The sequence below is a fragment of the Siphateles boraxobius genome, unplaced genomic scaffold (assembly GCF_051911475.1).
Source record: "Siphateles boraxobius isolate OS27281-9 unplaced genomic scaffold, OSU_SipBor_1 11, whole genome shotgun sequence".
NCBI lineage: Eukaryota > Metazoa > Chordata > Actinopteri > Cypriniformes > Leuciscidae > Siphateles > Siphateles boraxobius.
The window spans coordinates 17,699,416-17,720,699 of NW_027508711.1; the positions used below are offsets into that span (position 1 = coordinate 17,699,416).

Below are 21,284 nucleotides of genomic sequence, written 5' to 3' on the forward strand. Positions count from 1 at the left end.
ACTTTGTTAAAAAATGATCTACCAATCTTAGCTCAGTTTAGGAAACCCTGCTGAAATAGAAAGAAAAACATCGGAATAACACACACGTCTGTCCTTCAAATGAGTAAGTATTACGATAAATACGTGCAAATGAATGCTGCAAATATGATATTATTTTGCACATATCTTGAGAATGGATCATCCCTGTTGGCGTCAATGCTGAATGACTAATGACTTGGTATGTGAGGTTTGTCTGCATCACTTTATGTGGTTATTCACAGAAGTGAATGTATGCGGGTGGTTTAAAGATTTGCGCAGCTAACTGAAAGTTTGTAGCTTGATCACTATTGTTCCCTTAAACATAACTTTAAAAATTAAATGGGATTACCTTATGTAACCTTTGCTGGAGACATAATGGCTTTGAATAACTCAACACTGCCATCTGCTGTTACAAATGAACTGAGTTGGCTTTACAAGAGGAAATGGCTCAGGCAATTGGCAGGAATTCGGCTGTGACATCAGCTGGAATTTCCTTCAGTGAGAGCAGATGTGAACTTTATCTCTCTCTCTCACTCTCTCTCGCTCTCTCTCTATCGAGAACCAATGTCATAAGACAGTATTACAAATATGTAAAGTATATACAAAGTATGAAGGCTATCAATTCATCTGACAAGATAATTTAAGGCTTGTTTGGGAAGTGCAGACCATAATGTGTGTCGAAACATCAAAGATGTTTAATGTTAGTATTAGACTTAAACCTGAATTAAAGGAATAGTTCCGTCATCCTTACTCACCTTTATGTTATACCTCACACACACACACACACACACACACACACACACACACACACACACACACACACACACACACACACACACACACACACACACACACACACACACACACACACACACGCGCGATTTTTAGATTTTAAAAATGTACTGTAAGGGAATACTTTTATTTATTTTTAAAGCTATTACAATTATGACAATATGGCAATGTTTTGGTGAGTTTATAATGTAATACATTTCTCAATATAAAAATGATTATTGATGATTATGAGCTCAAGATTTTATTTCATTTTGAGGAAATTATTACATTATGAACATTTTATTATAATAATGTTATACTTCTTAAATTATGGATTGCTACAAGGTTCATTCTCGTTACGCAGCACGTTTGAGCTTCTCTACGAACCAATGAGGTTCAGTCTCGTGTTACGCAGCACGTTTGAGCTTCTATAAGAACCAATGAGGTTCATTCTCTTGTTTTGCAGCACGTTTGAGCTTCAGCAAGAACCAATGAGGTTCATTCTCGTGTTACGCAGCACGTTTGAGTTTCTATAAGAACCAATGAGGTTCATTCTCGTGTTACACAGCACGTTTGAGCTTCTATAAGAACCAATGAGGTTCATTCTCGTGTTACGCAGCACGTTTGAGCTTCTATAAGAACCAATGAGGTTCATTCTCGTGTTACACAGCACGTTTGAGCTTCTATAAGAACCAATGAGGTTCATTCTCGTGTTACGCAGCACGTTTGAGTTTCTATAAGAACCAATGAGGTTCATTCTCGTGTTACGCAGCACATTTGAGCTTCTATAAGAACAAATGAGGTTCATTCTCGTTACGCAGCACGTTTGAGCTTCCGCAAGAACCAATGAGGTTCATTCTCATGTTACGCAGCTTGTTTTAGCTTCTATAAGAACCAATGAGGTTCATTCTCGTGTTACGCAGCACATTTGAGCTTCTATAAGAACCAATGAGGTTCAGTCTCGTGTTACACAGCACGTTTGAGCTTCTCTACGAACCAATGAGGTTCAGTCTCGTGTTACGCAGCACGTTTGAGCTTCTATAAGAACCAATGAGGTTCATTCTCTTGTTTTGCAGCACGTTTGAGCTTCAGCAAGAACCAATGAGGTTCATTCTCGTGTTACGCAGCACGTTTGAGCTTCTATAAGAACCAATGAGGTTCATTCTCGTGTTACACAGCACGTTTGAGCTTCTATAAGAACCAATGAGGTTCATTCTCGTGTTACGCAGCACGTTTGAGTTTCTATAAGAACCAATGAGGTTCATTCTCGTGTTACACAGCACGTTTGAGCTTCTATAAGAACCAATGAGGTTCATTCTCGTGTTACGCAGCACGTTTGAGCTTCTATAAGAACCAATGAGGTTCATTCTCGTGTTACGCAGCACATTTGAGCTTCTATAAGAACGAATGAGGTTCATTCTCGTTACGCAGCACGTTTGAGCTTCCGCAAGAACCAATGAGGTTCATTCTCGTGTTACGCAGCTTGTTTTAGCTTCTATAAGAACCAATGAGGTTCATTCTCGTGTTACGCAGCACATTTGAGCTTCTATAAGAACCAATGAGGTTCATTCTCGTGTTACGCAGCTTGTTTGAGCTTCAATAAGAACCAATGAGGTTCAGTCTCGTGTTACACAGCACGTTTGAGCTTCTATAAGAACCAATGAGGTTCATTCTCGTGTTACGCAGCACGTTTGAGTTTCTATAAGAACCAATGAGGTTCATTCTCGTGTTACGCAGCACATTTGAGCTTCTATAAGAACCAATGAGGTTCATTCTCGTTACGCAGCACGTTTGAGCTTCCGCAAGAACCAATGAGGTTCATTCTCGTGTTATGCAGCTTGTTTGAGCTTCTATAAGAACCAATGAGGTTCATTCTCGTGTTACGCAGCTTGTCTGAGCTTCTATAAGAACCAATGAGGTTCAGTCTCGTGTTACGCAGCACGTTTGAGCTTCTATAAGAACCAATGAGGTTCATTCTCATGTTTCGCAGCACGTTTGAGCTTCTGCAAGAACCAATGAGGTTCATTCTCGTGTTACGCAGCTTGTTTGAGCTTCTATAAGAACCAATGAGGTTCATTCTCGTGTTACACAGCACGTTTAAGCTTCTATAAGAACCAATGAGCTTCATTCTCGTGTTACACAGCACGTTTGAGCTTCCGCAAGAAAACAATGAGGTTCATTCTCGTGTTACGCAGCATGTTTGAGCTTCTATAAGAACCAATGAGGTTCATTCTCGTGTTACACAGCACGTTTGAGCTTCTATAAGAACCAATGAGGTTCATTCTCGTGTTACACAGCCTGTTTGAGCTTCTATAAGAACCAATGAGGTTCATTCTCTTGTTTCGCAGCACGTTTGAGCTTCCGCAAGAACTAATGAGGTTCATTCTCTTGTTTCGCAGCACGTTTGAGCTTCTATAAGAACCAATGAGGTTCATCCTCGTGTTACGCAGCTTGTTTGAGCTTCTATAAGAACCAATGAGGTTCATTCTCGTGTTACACAGCACGTTTGAGCTTCTATAAGAACCAATGAGGTTCATTCTCGTGTTACGCAGCACGTTTGAGCTTCAGCAAGAAAACAATGAGGTTCATTCTCGTGTTACACAGCACGTTTGAGCTTCTATAAGAACCAATGAGGTTCATTCTCGTGTTACGCAGCTTGTTTGAGCTTCTATAAGAACCAATGAGGTTCATTCTCGTGTTACGCAGCACGTTTGAGCTTCTATAAGAACCAATGAGGTTCATTCTCGTTACGCAGCACGTTTGAGCTTCCGCAAGAGGTTTGTTCTCAAGTGTTTAGCAGGTTCAGTTGAGCTTATTTGTACGCTGATCAATGTTTATATGTGAATAAAAGCCTAAATTCAATCTGTTCATCATATAAATCGATCAAGTCTTGTGAAAATTGACTAAACACCTCGATTCATATGGATTAATTTTACAATCGCTTTATGAACTTTTTGAAGCATCAAAGTGGTACTTGCGTACCTGTCAATAGAGGGACTGAAATTTAACAGTCAATCTTCATATCTGGGTGAACTAACCCTTTAAAACACTGGCTTAATCCTTATACAGTATGTCAAACAACTGAAAAGGTCATGGAACTTTCAAATATCATGGACAATGAGGAGTTAAAAGATTGAGAAGAACTGCTTTAAAGAATTACGGATACAGACAATTCAAGCAACAGACGTACTTTTATTTAATTAAAACAGCCTGTGAAACAGCACAAGTGTAACACCCTACCAGTTGGTCACAGATTTTCCACAAGACCGGATTGATATAAACATTTGTACTCTTCTGGATATACAAAACAAAGTTACATTGTATATAAATATACCCATCCATTTGAGAGGACGGTCATGACTCCTTAAAATTAACAAAGAGCCCATACGTATTCAGAAAGATTTGTTCTGTAGGTTGGATTTAAAGCTTTAAGAACTATTTCAAATGGTGCTAAACCTTGGCTCTCCCTCGTGCATTTCAAAAGATAAGTGTGTGAAAGAAAATAAATCAGTAATGGAAACAAAATTCAGCCAGAGTTTACAAAGACTAATTTGCAGACATGAGATTGTTGGTGGGTGAAATGCAAATCAGACAATAAACAACCTGCAGTAGTCTGAAATAAACTCTTGGAGGGAAAGTTCACAAAAAAAGAAAATTCATCAATTACTCATTTCAAACAAGTATGACTTTCTCCAATGGAACACACAGATATAATTGTATATGCTTTTCCCCCATCCAAATCCAATTGAACATAGGAACAACCAGTAAAATCCACAGGAAATTCTCATTATATGATTATATAATGAAAGTCATAGAGGCTTGGAACCATATTGTGGGTGAGTAAATGGAAGCATTTTTATTTTTGCCTAAACTATTCCTTCAAATCGGCTTGAAAAAGACGCACAAAAGAGTGATTATTTTTATCGTTCCAGTTAATTTACCTAGTACATTATGGAGAATGTGTGAAATGGCACTCACTGACCCAAGTGTGTGAATGAACACAGGCCGAACAAATCGACAGCATTTCAGGAATGTAAAGGAAAACTATTCCAAGAAAGAACAATTACTAGTGCACTTTGCAAAGAACGTTCTGGAGTGAAAAGCAGTGTTGTGTAGGAGGAGACGTGTGCCCTTTGCATTGATTCTTCTCTTCGGTAAACACACTTCATTTTCTGGCTTTGTTGAAGTATTTTCCAAAAACAATAGAATGCGGTGAACGTATAAAAGAAAAAGAACCAAGTTTTAACCTGCATTACGTAAGCAAGAACATTTCTCAGTGTAGGTGGGCGGGTAAGAATAAAGCAGAAGAAATGAATGCCACATTCTCTTAGAGCATGATAAACACTGGACACACTCAGTGAGCGGTTTGTGGTGTGTGTTATCAAAAGCAGTCCTCAAATAAAAGGTGTTGCGTATCATGGTCATTTTGTCCATTAAAAGAGGTTGAGAGATCAAAAAACGGAGATGAGGGCGAAGACTCCGTACAGCAGGGCGCAGGGATACGCCACCAGCAGCTGCTGCCCGTCCATGGCCAAAGCAGAGATGAAGATTTTAGAGGCCGAAAAACTGCACCAACCAATGATGGAGGCTGTTATAATGATACCCATCATGCCCCTGAAAGACACAGGAAAACACCAGGTTAACAAGGTCTAGGGCTGTCACTGACGATTATTTTAGTAACAGAGTAATCCGTTGATTATTTTGACGATTTTTTTTTTGTGTAAATAAAAGGAGACCTAAGCCTTTAAAATGACTTAAAATACATGTATAATAACAACAAAGCAATAATAGTTGGTTCAAATTAAGTATCAAAAGCAAGTAATCATATGGTTTTATAGAACAACACTGTTAGTGTTGATACATAAGATGCATAACACCGTGCGTTCACACCGCCGCCAGCGAGAGCGGCAAAATTCGCTGTGGCTGCCCTGCCAACAACACTGTAGAAATATTTGTTGATGCTCTGACGTAGATCAAATGCTTAGTCTTTTTTTAAACTTTGTTTACAGGGGCCGCGCAAAGTGTTTGTGCAGACTGACCACAAGTAGGGTATAGGTTAACCTCATGAAATCTTTAAATGTGAAAGTAAGAAATTGATCCATGGAAAGAACTTAATTATAGTTACATGTTTGCTAACGAAATAAACCAATTTAAAGCCATGTGTGTAATGTGGCTTTTGTGTTCATGGTTAAGTGCTAGTCTAATTTCAACATGCAGTTTATAGGAGACGTTTACATGCCTTGGTCTTTAACATTCATTTGTGTGCAGCCTATATTACAATAACTGTGCAGGTTGAAGTGTAGCCTTAATGCAATTGGTCAAATCGTAGTTGTTTTGAGCAAATTCATTTTATTCCCACTGTTGCCTATAAATAGTGTTGCGCGCCTTATCAAATTCACATGATCAACCTCTCCTCCATTTTGCTTGGGAACTAATGTGGTCGTAACAAAATTTTACAGGACTGCGTTCTCTGGAATCCTCAAGCGGAGGACTTCTACTTTCCGATTGGTTGCCGCCGACTTCAACTCTCGCCGCTGGCTCACATTGAAAATTCCCAGATTACCATTATAAGCAACCCAAACTCATAGCATAAGCAGAGATGGCGTTTGAAGCTTCAAGCTCCAAGTGTGTAAATGATAACAGTTCATTTTTTTAGCAGCATTTACTGTGAACGGAGTGAATCTGAGAAGCACGAAACCTACACGCATTTAATCGCATATATATATATATATATATTATGCATGCCGCATATTTAATTGATTCACAGCTTTTGTGAATTCACAATAGCACTATGCTATGGTTTTTATATGGTTTTAATACATTGTGCAACCTTAGAAAACGGTCGAACGGTCTTCCGGTATTTTTCCGGTTACTCGACACGTTAAATTGTAATCAAGGATTTTTTTTTAAATAGAGTACTCAAATTTAATCAAGGAATTATAACAGCACTAGCAAGGTCCATTATAAACTAGCTAGCTATATATAACGAAACGGTGTGTCGTCATTTCGAACAAAATCCGGCCAAAACAAAGGTTGTTTTGTGTTTGTTCCAGGAGTTCAAAACAGCTTGCCAAAGCAAACTTTCTGGCAAGCTGCTTGTTTTAAAGCAACAGGGCCTGAATTTCGTTTTGGAAAATAGGGGGGAAATCCCCCTTTAGGTTGTTCTTATGGGGGGGATTTTTTAATTTGAAGGGGGAGTTTTTTTGACAATTTTTAAAAATACATTCAGCTAAATGTTTGCTCTCTCATTGTATTTGTGTTTTTACAATGGGGTCATTTTTTTTTAGTTTATACAACAAAAGGAAGCTTGATTTCAATCTTTGAATTAAATTGAAAAAAGTAGCACAAATAAATACATGAAATCTCATGCTATCTTTTGTTGTTTTATATACAATAATGACAGACACATTTTAGGCTACTCTCACTTTAAGAGCTAGTGCACGGATCCATTAAGGGGCCGTTCACATGTTGCGTGTAAAGCGCAGTCCGCGCCACTTTCTCCTCTTTTAAAACGGGCTCCCTGTTGCTTAGCAATCATGAGCCACGTTCTCAATGAAGACGAAGACGTTTCAGTAAAGGATGAGCACGCAAAAGACGTAACGTGAACGGCCCATACTGTTTTCATTATAGTGTCACATGCATTTTCTTTTTGTATTATTTTTTTAAGACATAACCGATTGTGTTTGAGAGGATACTCCCCAAGACCGGAATTTAGACAATGTTGTGTGCTTTTGACCGTTAAAGCGCTATAATTCAAGAAAAATAACTCAGTTTTGTTACTCACGAGCTGTTTTTTATGCAGGTTAAAATCGCTTGAATGTTTAAATAGGTAAGACTTAAAAAGACGCACAAATTATAAACATTAGTGACGATGCAATGGCCCGGATTGTGCAAGTGACATTTCCATCATATGTCCCGACTCCTGAAACGCGAGAGTCTAGAATCACCGCCTGCAGCTGATGCGCGATTGGCTTGCCTTGTGCAACACATTTTGAGAGACAGAGAAGACGAGGCATTGGCAGAATCACTCACGCTGTTTGTAAAATTGCGTATCGCATAAAGTTTTAAAATTACTGATTTGATCATATAATCTGTTAGGTTAAATTCACTCATAGGCCTACATGCTAGATTGAACGAATGTTTGCGGGAATTCCCCGCATTATAAACACAAGACCTGCGGGAATGATTAAAATGATGCACAATACCCGCAATCCCGCACCGAAATTCGAGCCCTGAAGCAATATTGTATAGAGTAGTATAAATAAACGTGACGTCACTGGAGTGAATTGACTGAATTGCAGGGCTAGTGCAAACATATCCACATTGCTTTGATCCGATGCTATGCAGATATTCATGTAAATGAGTAACAGTATACCGCTGCAAACGTATTTTGAACTACATTTTACCCCCAAGCGAAGCACAAAAATGAACTTTGCTGTGAGTACATTGCAGCCTTTAGATATGCGCATAATCGTAGCATATGTTTATCAAAGTTAACGTTAGAGCGAGTGCCCATGTATAGCGGCTAACATTAGGCTACTACTTACATGTTTAAAATGATGTTTAAGGTTGTTTAATGATAGGCAAACATTTGGACGTCACCTTTATAGCGTCACCCTTTACCTTCTTACAATGCCAAATATAATTACCACACAGACCAAACGTGTAAACCATCTGTCAGACACGTGATGCGTGACTTTGACAGGTTATTTTCCAAATGACTAGTGACTAATTAAAATTTGATTAGACCAAGCCTGTTCTAGCTGACTAATATTTGGCTGATTAGGTGGCAGTGCTAAAAAAAAAAAACTTTAGAATATTCAATAATATATTTTATTATAGATTATGGTATTAATAATTTATATGATATTACATTTTTAATAGTTTATTACATATTAAAACATACACTTCTGTTCAAATGTTTGGAACATTAAGATTTTCTAATGTTTTTTAAAGCAGGCGTTTATGCTCACCAAGGCTGATCAAAAATACAGTAATAACTGTAATATTAGAATTTAAAATAATGGTTTTCTATTTGAATATCTTTTAAAATGTAATTTATTCCGGTGATCAAAGCTGAATTTTCAGCATCATTACTCCAGTCTGCAGTGTCACATGATCCTTCAGAAATCACTATAATATGATTTGATGCTCAAGAAACATTTCTGATTATACACCTTGAAAATAGCTTTTGCTGCTTTTGCTGCTTGATACACTACCCTACACTTAAGTTTGGAGTGAGTTTTAAATTGAATAATGATAATAATAATTTTTTTCAGCAAGGGCACAAGAAATTGATCAAGAGTGAGGGTAAAGAAATGTATAATACTACAAAAGATTTCCATTTCAAATAAATACTGTTCTTCTGAAGTTTCTATTCAACAAAGAATCCTGAAAGAACAAAAAAACATATCACAAAAAAACATTAAGCCGCAAAAACTATTTTCAAAATTCATATTAAGAAGAATGAATTATAATTGAGCAGCAAATCATCATATTAGAATAATTTCTGAAGGATCATGTGACATTGAAGACTGTAGTAATGATGCTGAAAATTCAGCTTTTATCACAGGAATAAATTACATTTTTATAATATAATAGAATTATTTAAAAATGTAATAATATTGCACAATATAACCATTTTAGTTATTGATCAAATAAATGCAGACTTTGTGAGCATAAGAGACTTTTGACTAGTTGTGTACTTTATAATTCTTTAAACTATGCATACATTATATATATATATATATATATATACACACACATTATTTATACTACATTCTTTCACATATTTAGAAAATGTTTTATTTAAAAAAACAAAAACTTATCTTAAAAACATTAATTAGTAAACTAAACTCTATATTGACATTACTTGAAATCTCTAAGTAAAAAGTTAGGGAACAACCAGACTGAAAAGGTTGTAAAGCGTGGCTTACTGTAAGGAGAAGAGGACCCCGAAACTGGACAGGATGATCATGGGGAGCAGACAGTACCCCAGAACACTAGCGACACAGCCAAACGAAACCCCCGTCATGCTCATGAGGTTGAGCAGGCAGTACATGCCCAGGCACCCGATGGCACTGATACCGTACACGTAACCAAACTGGATCTTACCCGTCTAAAATGAGGAAGAAGAAAAACATGTGGTTGTGTGGTTGGCACTTCTTTCATCAAACAAAATATCTTCTTGTCAGATTTATCAGCATCAGAAAGAAATGAATAAAACAAATGCTTAAAATCCAATATTAATTTTAAGATTAAACATTTGTCTCTTACCAAGAGTAGCGTCGCCCCAAAAGCCAAACAGAACACCATGGGACCAGTCAGATCTGTTTCGTTCATTATACTGCCATCTGCTGCCTTCAGCGGGTGCAGCACAGTCAGCGTTTTCTGCCAGATGTGGTCAAAGTTGATCCCCAGCTCTGCAAATGGAAAATACATTTTCACTTTTTTTGAAAGAATAACTGTGTGCCCTGCACAACTCGCCACATTCTACTAGGCCAGGGTTTCCCAAACGGGGGGATGTGTTGTTAAATTATTGAAATATTAACTTACAATCTCAGCGGGTGCTTCAAGAAAACATTTCATGCCAACAGGGTCCGGCTGAGAAAAGTTTGGGAAGCCCTAAACTACAGGCATCTTGACTCCCGAAATCTCCACAAACTGCATCCGGTAACTGACTAATGATTGATAGACAGAGCTAGACATATTTCGTTGTCAATTTAATTTTTTTTTTTTACTTCTCATTCCATTCAGTTGTTTAATTTGAGAATTGTGGATCGTAACCTAATGGTATTTATTTGGAAATATGCAACAAATATAATCCCATATCTCTATGATATAATTTGTTTGATGCTCCCCTCATGCATCACATGACTTAAATGTGCCAGACAAAACTTTCCTAAATGTTGTGCAACTTGCTTCACTGCTTATTTTCTACTGATACCGAGCAATGCTAATGGTGATGCTTGCCTCAGTGAGCAGCACTAGTAAGGCAGAAGACTAGAATAATAAGACAGGATTGGCATTATTGCACAGGATGATAAATGCACTTCCGATACTGGATGACATCAGCGAGCAGCAGTCATCAGTGAAGTGGCTTTCTCCACATCTCTCTGAAGAACTGGGGCAAGTGGCTTTCACAAGCACTACTTAACGTCAGTATGCGGGGACACAGATGTGGTTGTGCTAAACACGGCCCCAGGAGACACTTATTTGTTTTGTAAAGCTCAGTTCTGGCTTTGGGACGCAGAAACAATGCATTATCGATTTCTCTTTGAACAAGAATGAACTCAACCCCGGGAATCACAGCAGTGTGACTAAGAGAAGCGGATCGCTGATTCTGAAAACGATTCTACATGTATACCAAAGCACTACAGAAAAATATGAATGTCACAGAGTTAAAAGAAAAGTCCTTAATCAACGACAAACTAGGACCCAAACCTTTCGGATCCATTTTGACCCAGAAGAGGTACAAACATTTTTAATCCATAGCTTTTAGGAGGTTAGGAAAAGAAAAGGTCCACATTTCACTTTGCATCCACGTATTGATGAACCATTGCAACATGAAAAGGATATTCAAGCTGTGTTTATCTTCTTCATATGAAAGTAAAGTTTATGCAAGTAAAATGAACATGTGACACCTCGGATTGGCCATTGTGTTCACGCGCTCATCGGATATGTCTGCGATAGGCTACAATGATCAGCGCACTGGAGTTTTTGAGAGCACAAACAGCCGTCTATCGGCAGACCGGTCCTGTTTTCAAACGCTCCCGTGTGTATCTGTGCAAGCGCTCTGTGAAAAGCATCATTGATGTATATTAACAACATGTTTTTGAAGCGCTGATCATTGTAGTCAATCACAGTCATATCAGATGAGCGCATGAACAGTGGCCAATCAGAGGTGTTTACGACTTCGCTCAAAGCGTCACATTTTTAAAATGTCAATACCAACATGGTACCGAAGTCGGTACTTTTGACAACACGTACTACGTCACCTTAAAATAAAGAATTAGCAAAGCATTTACATTTGTGGCTTCAACAACCAGATGCATTGTGTCCAGTTTCATCTGGAATACTCTTTCGGAAGGCATTTAGGCAAGGCAAGTTTATTTATATAGCACATTTCATACACAATGGTAATTCAAAGTGCTTTACATAGAAGAAATTAAAATATTCAAAAGAAATCAGAATAATTAAAACCTTCAAAAGAAATCAGAATAATTAAAACAGTTTATTTACATCTGGTCTTTTCACGATTGGACAGCTATGCGATCAGAGAAAACACGAAGTGACCAGGTGTGTTTTTGATGTTGAATATGACTCAATATACTTAGTTGAAAATCTCCAAATATATAGCCCCTCCACGTACCATAGGCTGCCTACCCCCAATTTAAACAATATTTAAATAATATATAAATATTTTTATATATAATATATATATTATTTAAATAAAATATAAATATTTCATTTCACAAGCCTCGCAGAAGTGCGTGTAATAGTCAGTCCATGTGAAATGAATGCGGACAGGAGAGTTCAGCTTTACTGGAGATTCACTATCGACAAACTTTAAACCCTCGATTCCAAATTATGCTACATTACAGGTCCTTCTCAAAAAATTAGCATATTGTGATAAAGTTCATTATTTTCCATAATGTAATGATAAAAATTAAACTTTCATATATTTTAGATTCTTTGCACACCAACTGAAATATTTCAGGTCTTTTATTGTTTTAATACTGATGATTTTGGCATACAGCTCATGAAAACCCAAAATTCCTATCTCAAAAAATTAGCATATGATGAAAAGGGTCTCTAAACGAGCTATTAACCTAATCATCTGAATCAACTGATTAACTCTAAACACCTGCAAAAGATTCCTGAGGCTTTTAAAAACTCCCAGCCTGTTTCATTACTCAAAACCGCAATCATGGGTAAGACTGCCGACCTGACTGCTGTCCAGAAGGCCATCATTGACACCCTCAAGCAAGAGGGTAAGACAGAAAGAAATTTCTGAACAAATGGGCTGTTCCCAGAGTGCTGTATCAAGGCACCTCAGTGGGAAGTCTGTGGGAAGGAAAAAGTGTGGCAATAAACGCTGCACAACGAGAAGAGGTGACCGGACCCTGAGGAAGATTGTGGAGAAGGACCGATTCCAGACCTTGGGGGACCTGCGGAAGCAGTGGACTGAGTCTGGAGTAGAAACATCCAGAGCCACCGTGCACAGGCGTGTGCAGGAAATGGGCTACAGGTGCCGCATTCCCCAGGTCAAGCCACTTTTGAACCAGAAACAGCGGCAGAAGCGCCTGACCTGGGCTACAGAGAAGCAGCACTGGACTGTTGCTCAGTGGTCCAAAGTACTTTTTTCGATCAAAGCAAATTTTGCATATCATTTGGAAATCAAGGTGCCAGAGTCTGGAGGAAGACTGGGGAGAAGGAAATGCCAAAATGCCTGAAGTCCAGTGTCAAGTACCCACAGTCAGTGATGGTCTGGGGTGCCATGTCAGCTGCTGGTGTTGGTCCACTGTGTGTTATCAAGGGCAGGGTCAATGCAGCTAGCTATCAGGAGATTGTGGAGCACTTCATGCTTCCATCTGCTGAAAAGCTTTATGGAGATGCAGATTTCATTTTTCAGCACGACCTGGCACCTGCTCACAGTGCCAAAACCACTGGTAAGTGGTTTATTGACCATGGTATTACTGTGCTCAATTGGCCTGCCAACTCTCCTGACCTGAACCCCATAGAGAATTGTGGGATATTGTGAAGAGAAAGTTGAGAGACGCAAGACCCAACACTCTGGATGAGCTTAAAGCCGCTATCGAAGCATCCTGGGCCTCCATAACACCTCAGCAGTGCCACAGGCTGATTGCCTCCATGCCACGCCGCATTGAAGCAGTCATTTCTGCAAAAGGATTCCCGACCAAGTATTGACTATTGTGTGCATAACTGAACATAATTATGTGAAGGTTGACTTTTTTTGTATTAAAAACACTTATTTTATTGGTCGGATGAAATATGCTAATTTTTTTAGATAGGAATTTTGGGTTTTCATGAGCTGTATGCCAAAATCATCAGTATTATTTATTATCAGTATTTCAGTTGGTGTGCAATGAATCTAAAATATATGAAAGTTTAATTTTTATTATTACATTATGGAAAATAATGAACTTTATCACAATATGCTAATTTTTTGAGAAGGACCTGTATATCCAGTTGCCCACGGTCATATTCGTGTCATTTTCACTGTGTATGTAAAATTAGTGTTAACTAGACTTTATTTGAAAAAATATGATTTCCGGTGCGCACAAATTTACCAGATTACTGCGTGCCCTGTTGCTTGCAGTGTTTACTTAGCCTAACTTTTTTTTATTCATTTATTTTTAACAACTTCTTTATTTGTGAAAAATACTATAATAGGATTTCAGAATCAAAAAGTTGCCATCTAAAGTACAAGTCTGGTTTTATTAGGGCTGTGCAATTAATCGAATTTCGATTTCAATTTTGGCTCCAAACGATCTCCAAAATGGTACAATCGAGTAAAAACGATTATTTTGCCATTTTCTGTTTTGCAAGAACACTCTTATTTTGTCTTGTTTTCTGAATGACTCGCGCAAGCGCACATCCATCCCTCCCAAAGCCATAAACTCTCTCAGCCTATACAGTCATAAATTGCAAGCACAATAAACTTCACTATTACAATTGGCTAATTTAATATAGACTGGAGTGAGACCAAAGACGTCTCTCGAGCTGTCGCAGATCTCTTTCTGCTCGATCACTGTAGCGCCTCAGTTCAAGCGAACGGTAGCGCGCGCACATGACCTGATCATCTGATCTGTTCCGCTTTACAGCACGAAACAAATAGAGGATTAACACAAGGAGCGACATTAACGCTAGTCCGGGAATAGGGGATTTTTAAGTTACAAGTGAAAGAGTTTTACTTGCCCGACCGATTGAAACGTGAGATGGTTTTGATCTTACACAGTCAGTGTAAACAGAGATCGGTAATGGATAGTTTCTGGAAGCTGCCCTGTCTATTTGTGAGAGAGACATTAGTGGAGAAATCAAAACAAATGAGCTTAACAGCTCACACAAAAACTCACAGAAGAAACATACTGAGGTAGAAATGTTGAGTTTTTTTAATTTATAATATATGATACATATATTATACATAACATATAACATACATAACATAACACAACTAAGAGCTGTTCTATAATATCACGATTGCGAATGTTACATTGAATTTATAGTTTAATAAACAAGTAGCCTAGTTTATATGTAGTAACTTACATTATAGACGCAGTATTGACTGGTTTTGTTCTATTTCACCGACGAAAATAGTTACAAAAGAAAAGCAACACTAAGTGCTGTGTTTTGTTACTGAATGATTCATTATTTTGAACGAATCGTTTTAATGAATGACTCGATTCATTTATTAAGATGGTCACTTGTCGCCACCTATTGATTAATTGTTTAAAGGTATCATTGATTTTATTTTTTATTTCATTATTTGTTTAAACATTAATCTCATAATATTTTTACAGTTGTAATTTTGCAGTGTAAATTAATTTAATGGATAACAGCCCTTTTTATTAAAACTGAATTTGATCAAATGTAAGAATTTGACATAAAACATATTTAGTAAGGTTTAATAAATTGTCCTTTATTAAGGTAAATAATGCCCTGGTGACCCCCTACAACAAATTACTTTGTAAAAAGGTAACCTTTTTCAGGTTACCTGAAAGGTGTCTTTTAATAAATGCAACACGTTCCCAAAGTCATGTGAAATAATCGTGTTACATAATCGTGATTTCAATACTGACCAAAATAATCGTGATTATGATTTTTTCTATAATCGAGCAGCCCTAGGTTTTATTGATTTCAAACTGATTAAATATAAGGGTAAAATAAATATTAATTATACATTGGCCACCCTACTTTCAAAAATATGGGCATCGGCCATGAAAAGAACTAATTCAACATCGGTCCACAAACAGTTTAGATCGACATGAGGGCTAGAATATTATGACCAAACTCTCATTTTCAGGTAAACAACGACAAGGCAAAGTCTCACTCACCCTCCAGCAACGGGGGCTCGTCCTCAAAGCTGCTGCTGTACATGGACTGTGGGGAGGCGGGTGTAAACGCTGGCGTGGGCTGGAAGATCTGCCCCGTGTACGGCTGCTGGGGCGGCATCATCCCCGGAGCGCCCGTGTAGCCCATCGGCTGAGAGTAATCATACTGGCCATACGCTCTGTCGGACGCAAACAGAGATATAAAGTCAGAATCAGGTGACAGACACACTCACGCACTCAGCATGTGCATAAACAGGTTAAGACTTGTTATTTTACTACAATTATGAAATAAAAACACCTTGTACGTTTTTTAAAAATACAAATTTGCATTATGATGTGCTGATTACCGTCTAAAGCTTTGTATATAATTGCCTCATGAGGTATAATTTCGAATATATAGCACATCCAACTTCACCAACAGACAGATACATGACATTGTAAACAATACATAATATATAGCAAATCTCAGATGCGTGATTGTCGCAAAATGTAACTGTTATTGCACCACTCTATATATAAAGTTGTACATAGAAGTATATCCAACTTTGTCCGCATTAATACAGTGAGCTCACTTAAAGCAATATAACAACAGCATTGTTGTTTATACGGTTGCAAAATAATGTAAACTGTATGAAGAACCAATTATATATATTCAAAGTTGGATATATACCAGGGCTGGCTCCTAATAGTCGACCAAATTTTAATTAGTCGGTTAGTCGCAGAAAAAAACATGACAGGTCCATGTGGTAATCATATCAGACCGGAAATCCAAACGCTCACCTAACATTCATCGACCCCAGACATGACTACTTATAACCCTTTTCCGAAGCCACTCCCTAACCCCAAGTATACATTTAAAGGGGATGTCTAATGCCATTTCATGCATTCTGACTTATTTACACTGACCATGTTTAGCACGAGTATCCAACACTTTAACAAAGTTGAAAAAAACGAGCTGGACGTATGACGGAGTATTTCTGTGCCAAATACACTACTTCAGGATTTATTTTCAGAGTATGGCCCTGCACGACGTCATAAAGGGCGGAATTCCTTGTATGGACACTTTTTCCGGAAGAGCACATGCGCACACACATCAACCAGAGCATCGCCCATCAACGTGCTTCGTGGAAGTTACAGAGGCCGCCGGCAGCGTTGTCATTTGGTTTTTAGACCACGAAATCAGTGTGTTTTTGGTTGTGAGGGAAAGAGTACCTTGTTCAGCTTCCCAAAGAACCCAGCGTTAGGGGAACAGTGAATGCAGTTCGTTTTTCCGGGCAGCAATGGATTTGTGCAAGTTTGTTTGTTTGTTTCCAGCATTTCGGTGACAAATGTTTTATAAACAATAGGGGTGTCGAAATTAATCGTTTCTACGATGCATCGCGATGCAGACGAGGACGATTCGGTATCGGTTCAGTAATAGACCATAACCGGTTATACTGACGCTTTTCTGACGTCATTTGTCACGTGTTTGCTTTGTCGCGGTAGCATACAATGGCCGAGGAGGCAGGTGCGAGTAATTAAAAATGCTCCGAATACTTTAAAAGCCTACATCTATTCTGGGCATATTTCGGCTCTAATGAACAACCTGGTAAGCACGACCTGGAGAAGACACGCGCTGTGTGCGCTAATTTCACGCACACAGAGCTGATTTAAGTATCCGAACCCGATGGTCAAATAACAATTATTCTGTGTTGTTACGCGTGATTATAAATGGATTATCGTTACCTTCAACAGCGGGCTCGGCGGCGGTTGATGCGCGCATCTCTATGGTAACATTATACACTGATGAATGAGCGCTGCTTTTAAATGAACATTTCTTTACAACAAAATTGATTTGACAAAATTTAATTTACTAAATGGCATTAACAGGCTTTACTCCCTTGAAACTTAAACTGGAATGTCACTGTTTCTGTCAGTGCGACTTCCCGAACAGGCGGCGCACGCGCACATCTCTTTTGGAGTAAAAAATTTAAATTGCAGATGCAGTGCACCGCGATATCGAATTGAAATGAATCGATGACATGATAATCGTAATCGAACCGAACCGTGAGACCAGTGTAGGTTCACACCCCTAATAAACAAGCCCCAGTTCGACACTATATGTAATGGATCCGGAAATTCAATGTAAACAACACAAACGTATAGTGAATCAAAAGTTATCCAGGGATAAAGCGTTGATGTATTGTCCAACTTTAACCACATACACTAGTATACTCACTTGAAATTATATATACTAAATAGCAAATCTCAACTCCTGGATTGTCTATATCTTCACCGCAAACTGTAAACTATATCATGGAACAGCTCAAATCTGTTAAATGCGACATAAGGCATGAGGATAGTAAGAAATAATAAACTTTAAGACCATGCTTTTCTGTAAAGCAGCTCTGAAACAATGAGTATTGCAGAAAAGAGCTATACAAATAAAACTGACTTGATAAATAGGGTTATATTATGATAATAATAATAATGATATTATCAGGACTTGCATACTTGCTGTACGGGTCCTCTGTGTTGCTGTAGCCGTATCCTGCTTGGTTCTGGTCATCTACACTGTAACTGGACTGGTAAAAGTCTGTGTTGAAGTTGTCAAACCCTGCCATTGCAAGCAGCCTGGAAGAAAATCAGTCAGCAATGGACAATATTATTAAATCAGATTTTGATCTAATAGTATCAAAGGCAAGAAGATCATTTGGATGGAGATCTCGGTTAAGCTGAAGAACTACATTTAGGATGTTATTTAAATCACTAACATAAATGATGTTGTAATAAAGAAGGTTTAAAGCATGCAAATTATAGGCTATTGATTGACAAGAAGAGATGGATATATTAATGAATCACACACAAATGCTCTGGATAAAGAATCAACATACACAAAAAGGTACCATGGCAAAGAGACAGAATCAGATTTTAATACAATGGTAACGTTACTTAAAGATTACACTTACAAAAAAGGACCAAAAAGTACTATGGTCCAACAAGGGAAACAACTATGGTATAACAATCACAGTACAATGATATTGCCATAGTAAAACAACGGTATTACCACAGTGCATGGCCAAAGAAGCATGGTATTACCATGGTTTATGTAAAATAACTTGCTATTAAAATGATACATGTAAAAAAACACGGCATTTTTTTGTCAGATGAGAACCATATTATATATCAGATTGTATGTTTACCACGCTAATTCAGTATGTTTACTAAAAGCATGCCGCACTAATTCTATTTTTCACATATTTGTAGAACATCCAGACATATTAAATGTGATTGTAGCATAAATAATGTTTGTTTTGTTTGGGTTCAGTTAGCACAGCTCAACTAAAGCACTGCAGCGGCACATACAATCACTGCTAGCCCTATTCAAACACTGTTCTACACACATCTTCAAACATGTGACACAGCTAAAACATACAGATGTAATGAAGTAAATTCTGCAGTTTTACTCACACCGTTAATCGCCCAAGACTCCGCCAACACCGCTACCTACGTGTCAAGAAATAGCAGCAGAACTTCCGGGTCATGGGGACGAAGACGTCATTGTGTACGTATAGGCTGCAGAAAACTAAAGTGCGTCCTCTATGGGACGAAACGAGTTTATTATTTTACACGACGGAGGTAGGCTATTTCAAAAAAAGTGCTTACGATTCTCAACCTTTTTGACTCGAGGGCCCCCGTTGGCCTCTCTTGACACAACATATAAGATTACCCCGTTTCTGCTGTAATTATGACAACGTTGCTTGTTGTCAACCTTTTTCTTTTTTAACAAAAACGTTTAACAGGCTATTGTTAGTAACACAAACTAAACAAGTGTTTAAAATGTCTTGTTATTTTCTGGTAAGATCCATTCAAATTATTTTAATAAATGCAATCCTAATATAATTAAGATAATCAGAATGAACAATTCCTAAGCCTATCTAACTGCAGGCAGCCAAGAAAATTAGGTGTGAGTAAATTGTCTCCCAAGGGAAAGATGCAGGGTTAGCTAAAAGAAAACAACAGGTAAAGTATGAGGATCCTGACAGGGAAAATATGAAGCTGAAGTGTTTGAATGACAGTAAATGGGGATGATGCACTTCACATTGCTGAATGAACTGCCTTTGTGTGGAAACTGTTTGTCACAAAAGTGACGGATTGTCTGCTAATATACAACATTTTTCTATTAGACATTAATTTAGGAGTGATCTATATTTGGGATCTCCTACAAAATGACCTGTTTTAAAAGAGAAGTCAGCCCTATCCATTAATTTCTATGCTATCCGCAAATGGCTACTGACTGTAACTCTGAAAACAATTGAAGGATGTTAGGCCATTATGACTAGCGCACATGATGCAAGTTAGCTACACCGTCTCCAATGATACAGATCTAACTGAAAACACTAAGAAAGGGAAATGTTTAATTTTAATAAATTAATGTGTATAGTATGAATGTAATCCAGATGTACTACATTCACATGAACGTTTAGTTGAGGCACTTCATAAATCCTCTCCTGTGGCCTCATGGGATAGTAAAGTGTCCATCGTATGCACACTTCAGAATCTCGCCGGCTCGTTTATGAGTACTGTGAATTCGGACATACTTGTTTTTTGTGACATACCTTTTTCGCTTACAGGGAAGTGTGCGATTTCAGATGCAGCCTAATTCTTGATTATCCTCAGAAAATTCAAATGGTTGTTTAGAATGATAGTTTTGGATTTGCGTAAATTAGGGTCTATGGTTAAAATTATCTTTAATGTTTAGTTTTAAAACATAACACTTTTTTTATTATTATTATTGACTGGAGCGAATCCATAGCAAATTATCCCTCAAGGTTGCTGTCCAAACAGTTTTGTATGTTTTCACAGTTGGCCTATATATAAAAAAATATTACAACTACTACTAGTAAAACAATTACATAAAATAGTAATAATTAATTAATAACATTAGCAAATATTACCTTATACTAATACAAAACAGATCAAGTAATTCAGGTTCAGATATATATATATATATATATATATATATATATATATATGCAATATATACAGCAATACATCAAGCAATTAACAAGCAATAATACAAGCAATAATACAAGCAATCATTTAATTCAGTAAATTCATTATGATCATTTTCATTATGATCATTGTTATTTGTTGGAAATTTTCATTGTTTCATTATTGAAAGATCAGTGTATCCGTGTTTCTTTGTACCATCAAGAAATGTAATCTTTAAAAAAATAACAACAACATATGTTTGTGGATTAAATACTAATAAAACTAAACTGTTACATCACATATACTTTTTAAAAAAAGCAATTAACTCTCTATTCTGTCCTGAATTCCTCATTAGTCTGGCAAAATGTAAACATGTGCCTGGTCTAAAGCAGGTTATGTATGAATCATTAATCATCTGCTCCTGCATATACAATGTGATGGCAGCTA

At 37.5% G+C, this 21,284-nt stretch overlaps 2 protein-coding genes across 2 annotated transcripts in view; one reads left to right on the forward strand and one right to left on the reverse strand.

Moving 5' to 3' along the window:
- Positions 1–21,284, forward strand: part of LOC143703835 (rho GTPase-activating protein 26-like) — a 494,068-nt gene that overhangs the window by 269,752 nt on the left and 203,032 nt on the right. The window lies entirely within an intron of this gene.
- On the reverse strand, positions 3,962–19,423 carry yipf5 (Yip1 domain family, member 5). The gene is made up of 6 exons (XM_077197278.1): positions 19,316–19,423; positions 18,357–18,476; positions 15,867–16,042; positions 10,066–10,211; positions 9,726–9,907; positions 3,962–5,403 (listed from the first exon to the last, which is right to left on the reverse strand). Exons 2-6 carry the CDS (start codon positions 18,464–18,466, stop codon positions 5,241–5,243), a joined length of 777 nt encoding a protein of 258 aa, XP_077053393.1. The 5' UTR covers positions 18,467–18,476; positions 19,316–19,423; the 3' UTR covers positions 3,962–5,240.

Excerpts from the sequence above, each read along its gene's own strand:
- yipf5 (XM_077197278.1), bottom strand. The coding sequence starts at position 18,466 with ATGGCAGGGTTTGACAACTTCAACACAGACTTTTACCAGTCCAGTTAC. Across the intron at positions 16,043-18,356 it reads ACAGAGGACCCGTACAGCAA|AGCGTATGGCCAGTATGATT; the intron begins GTATGCAAGTCC and ends TGCGTCCGACAG. Across the intron at positions 5,404-9,725 it reads GGGGTCCTCTTCTCCTTACA|GGGCATGATGGGTATCATTA; the intron begins GTAAGCCACGCT and ends TGTGTCTTTCAG.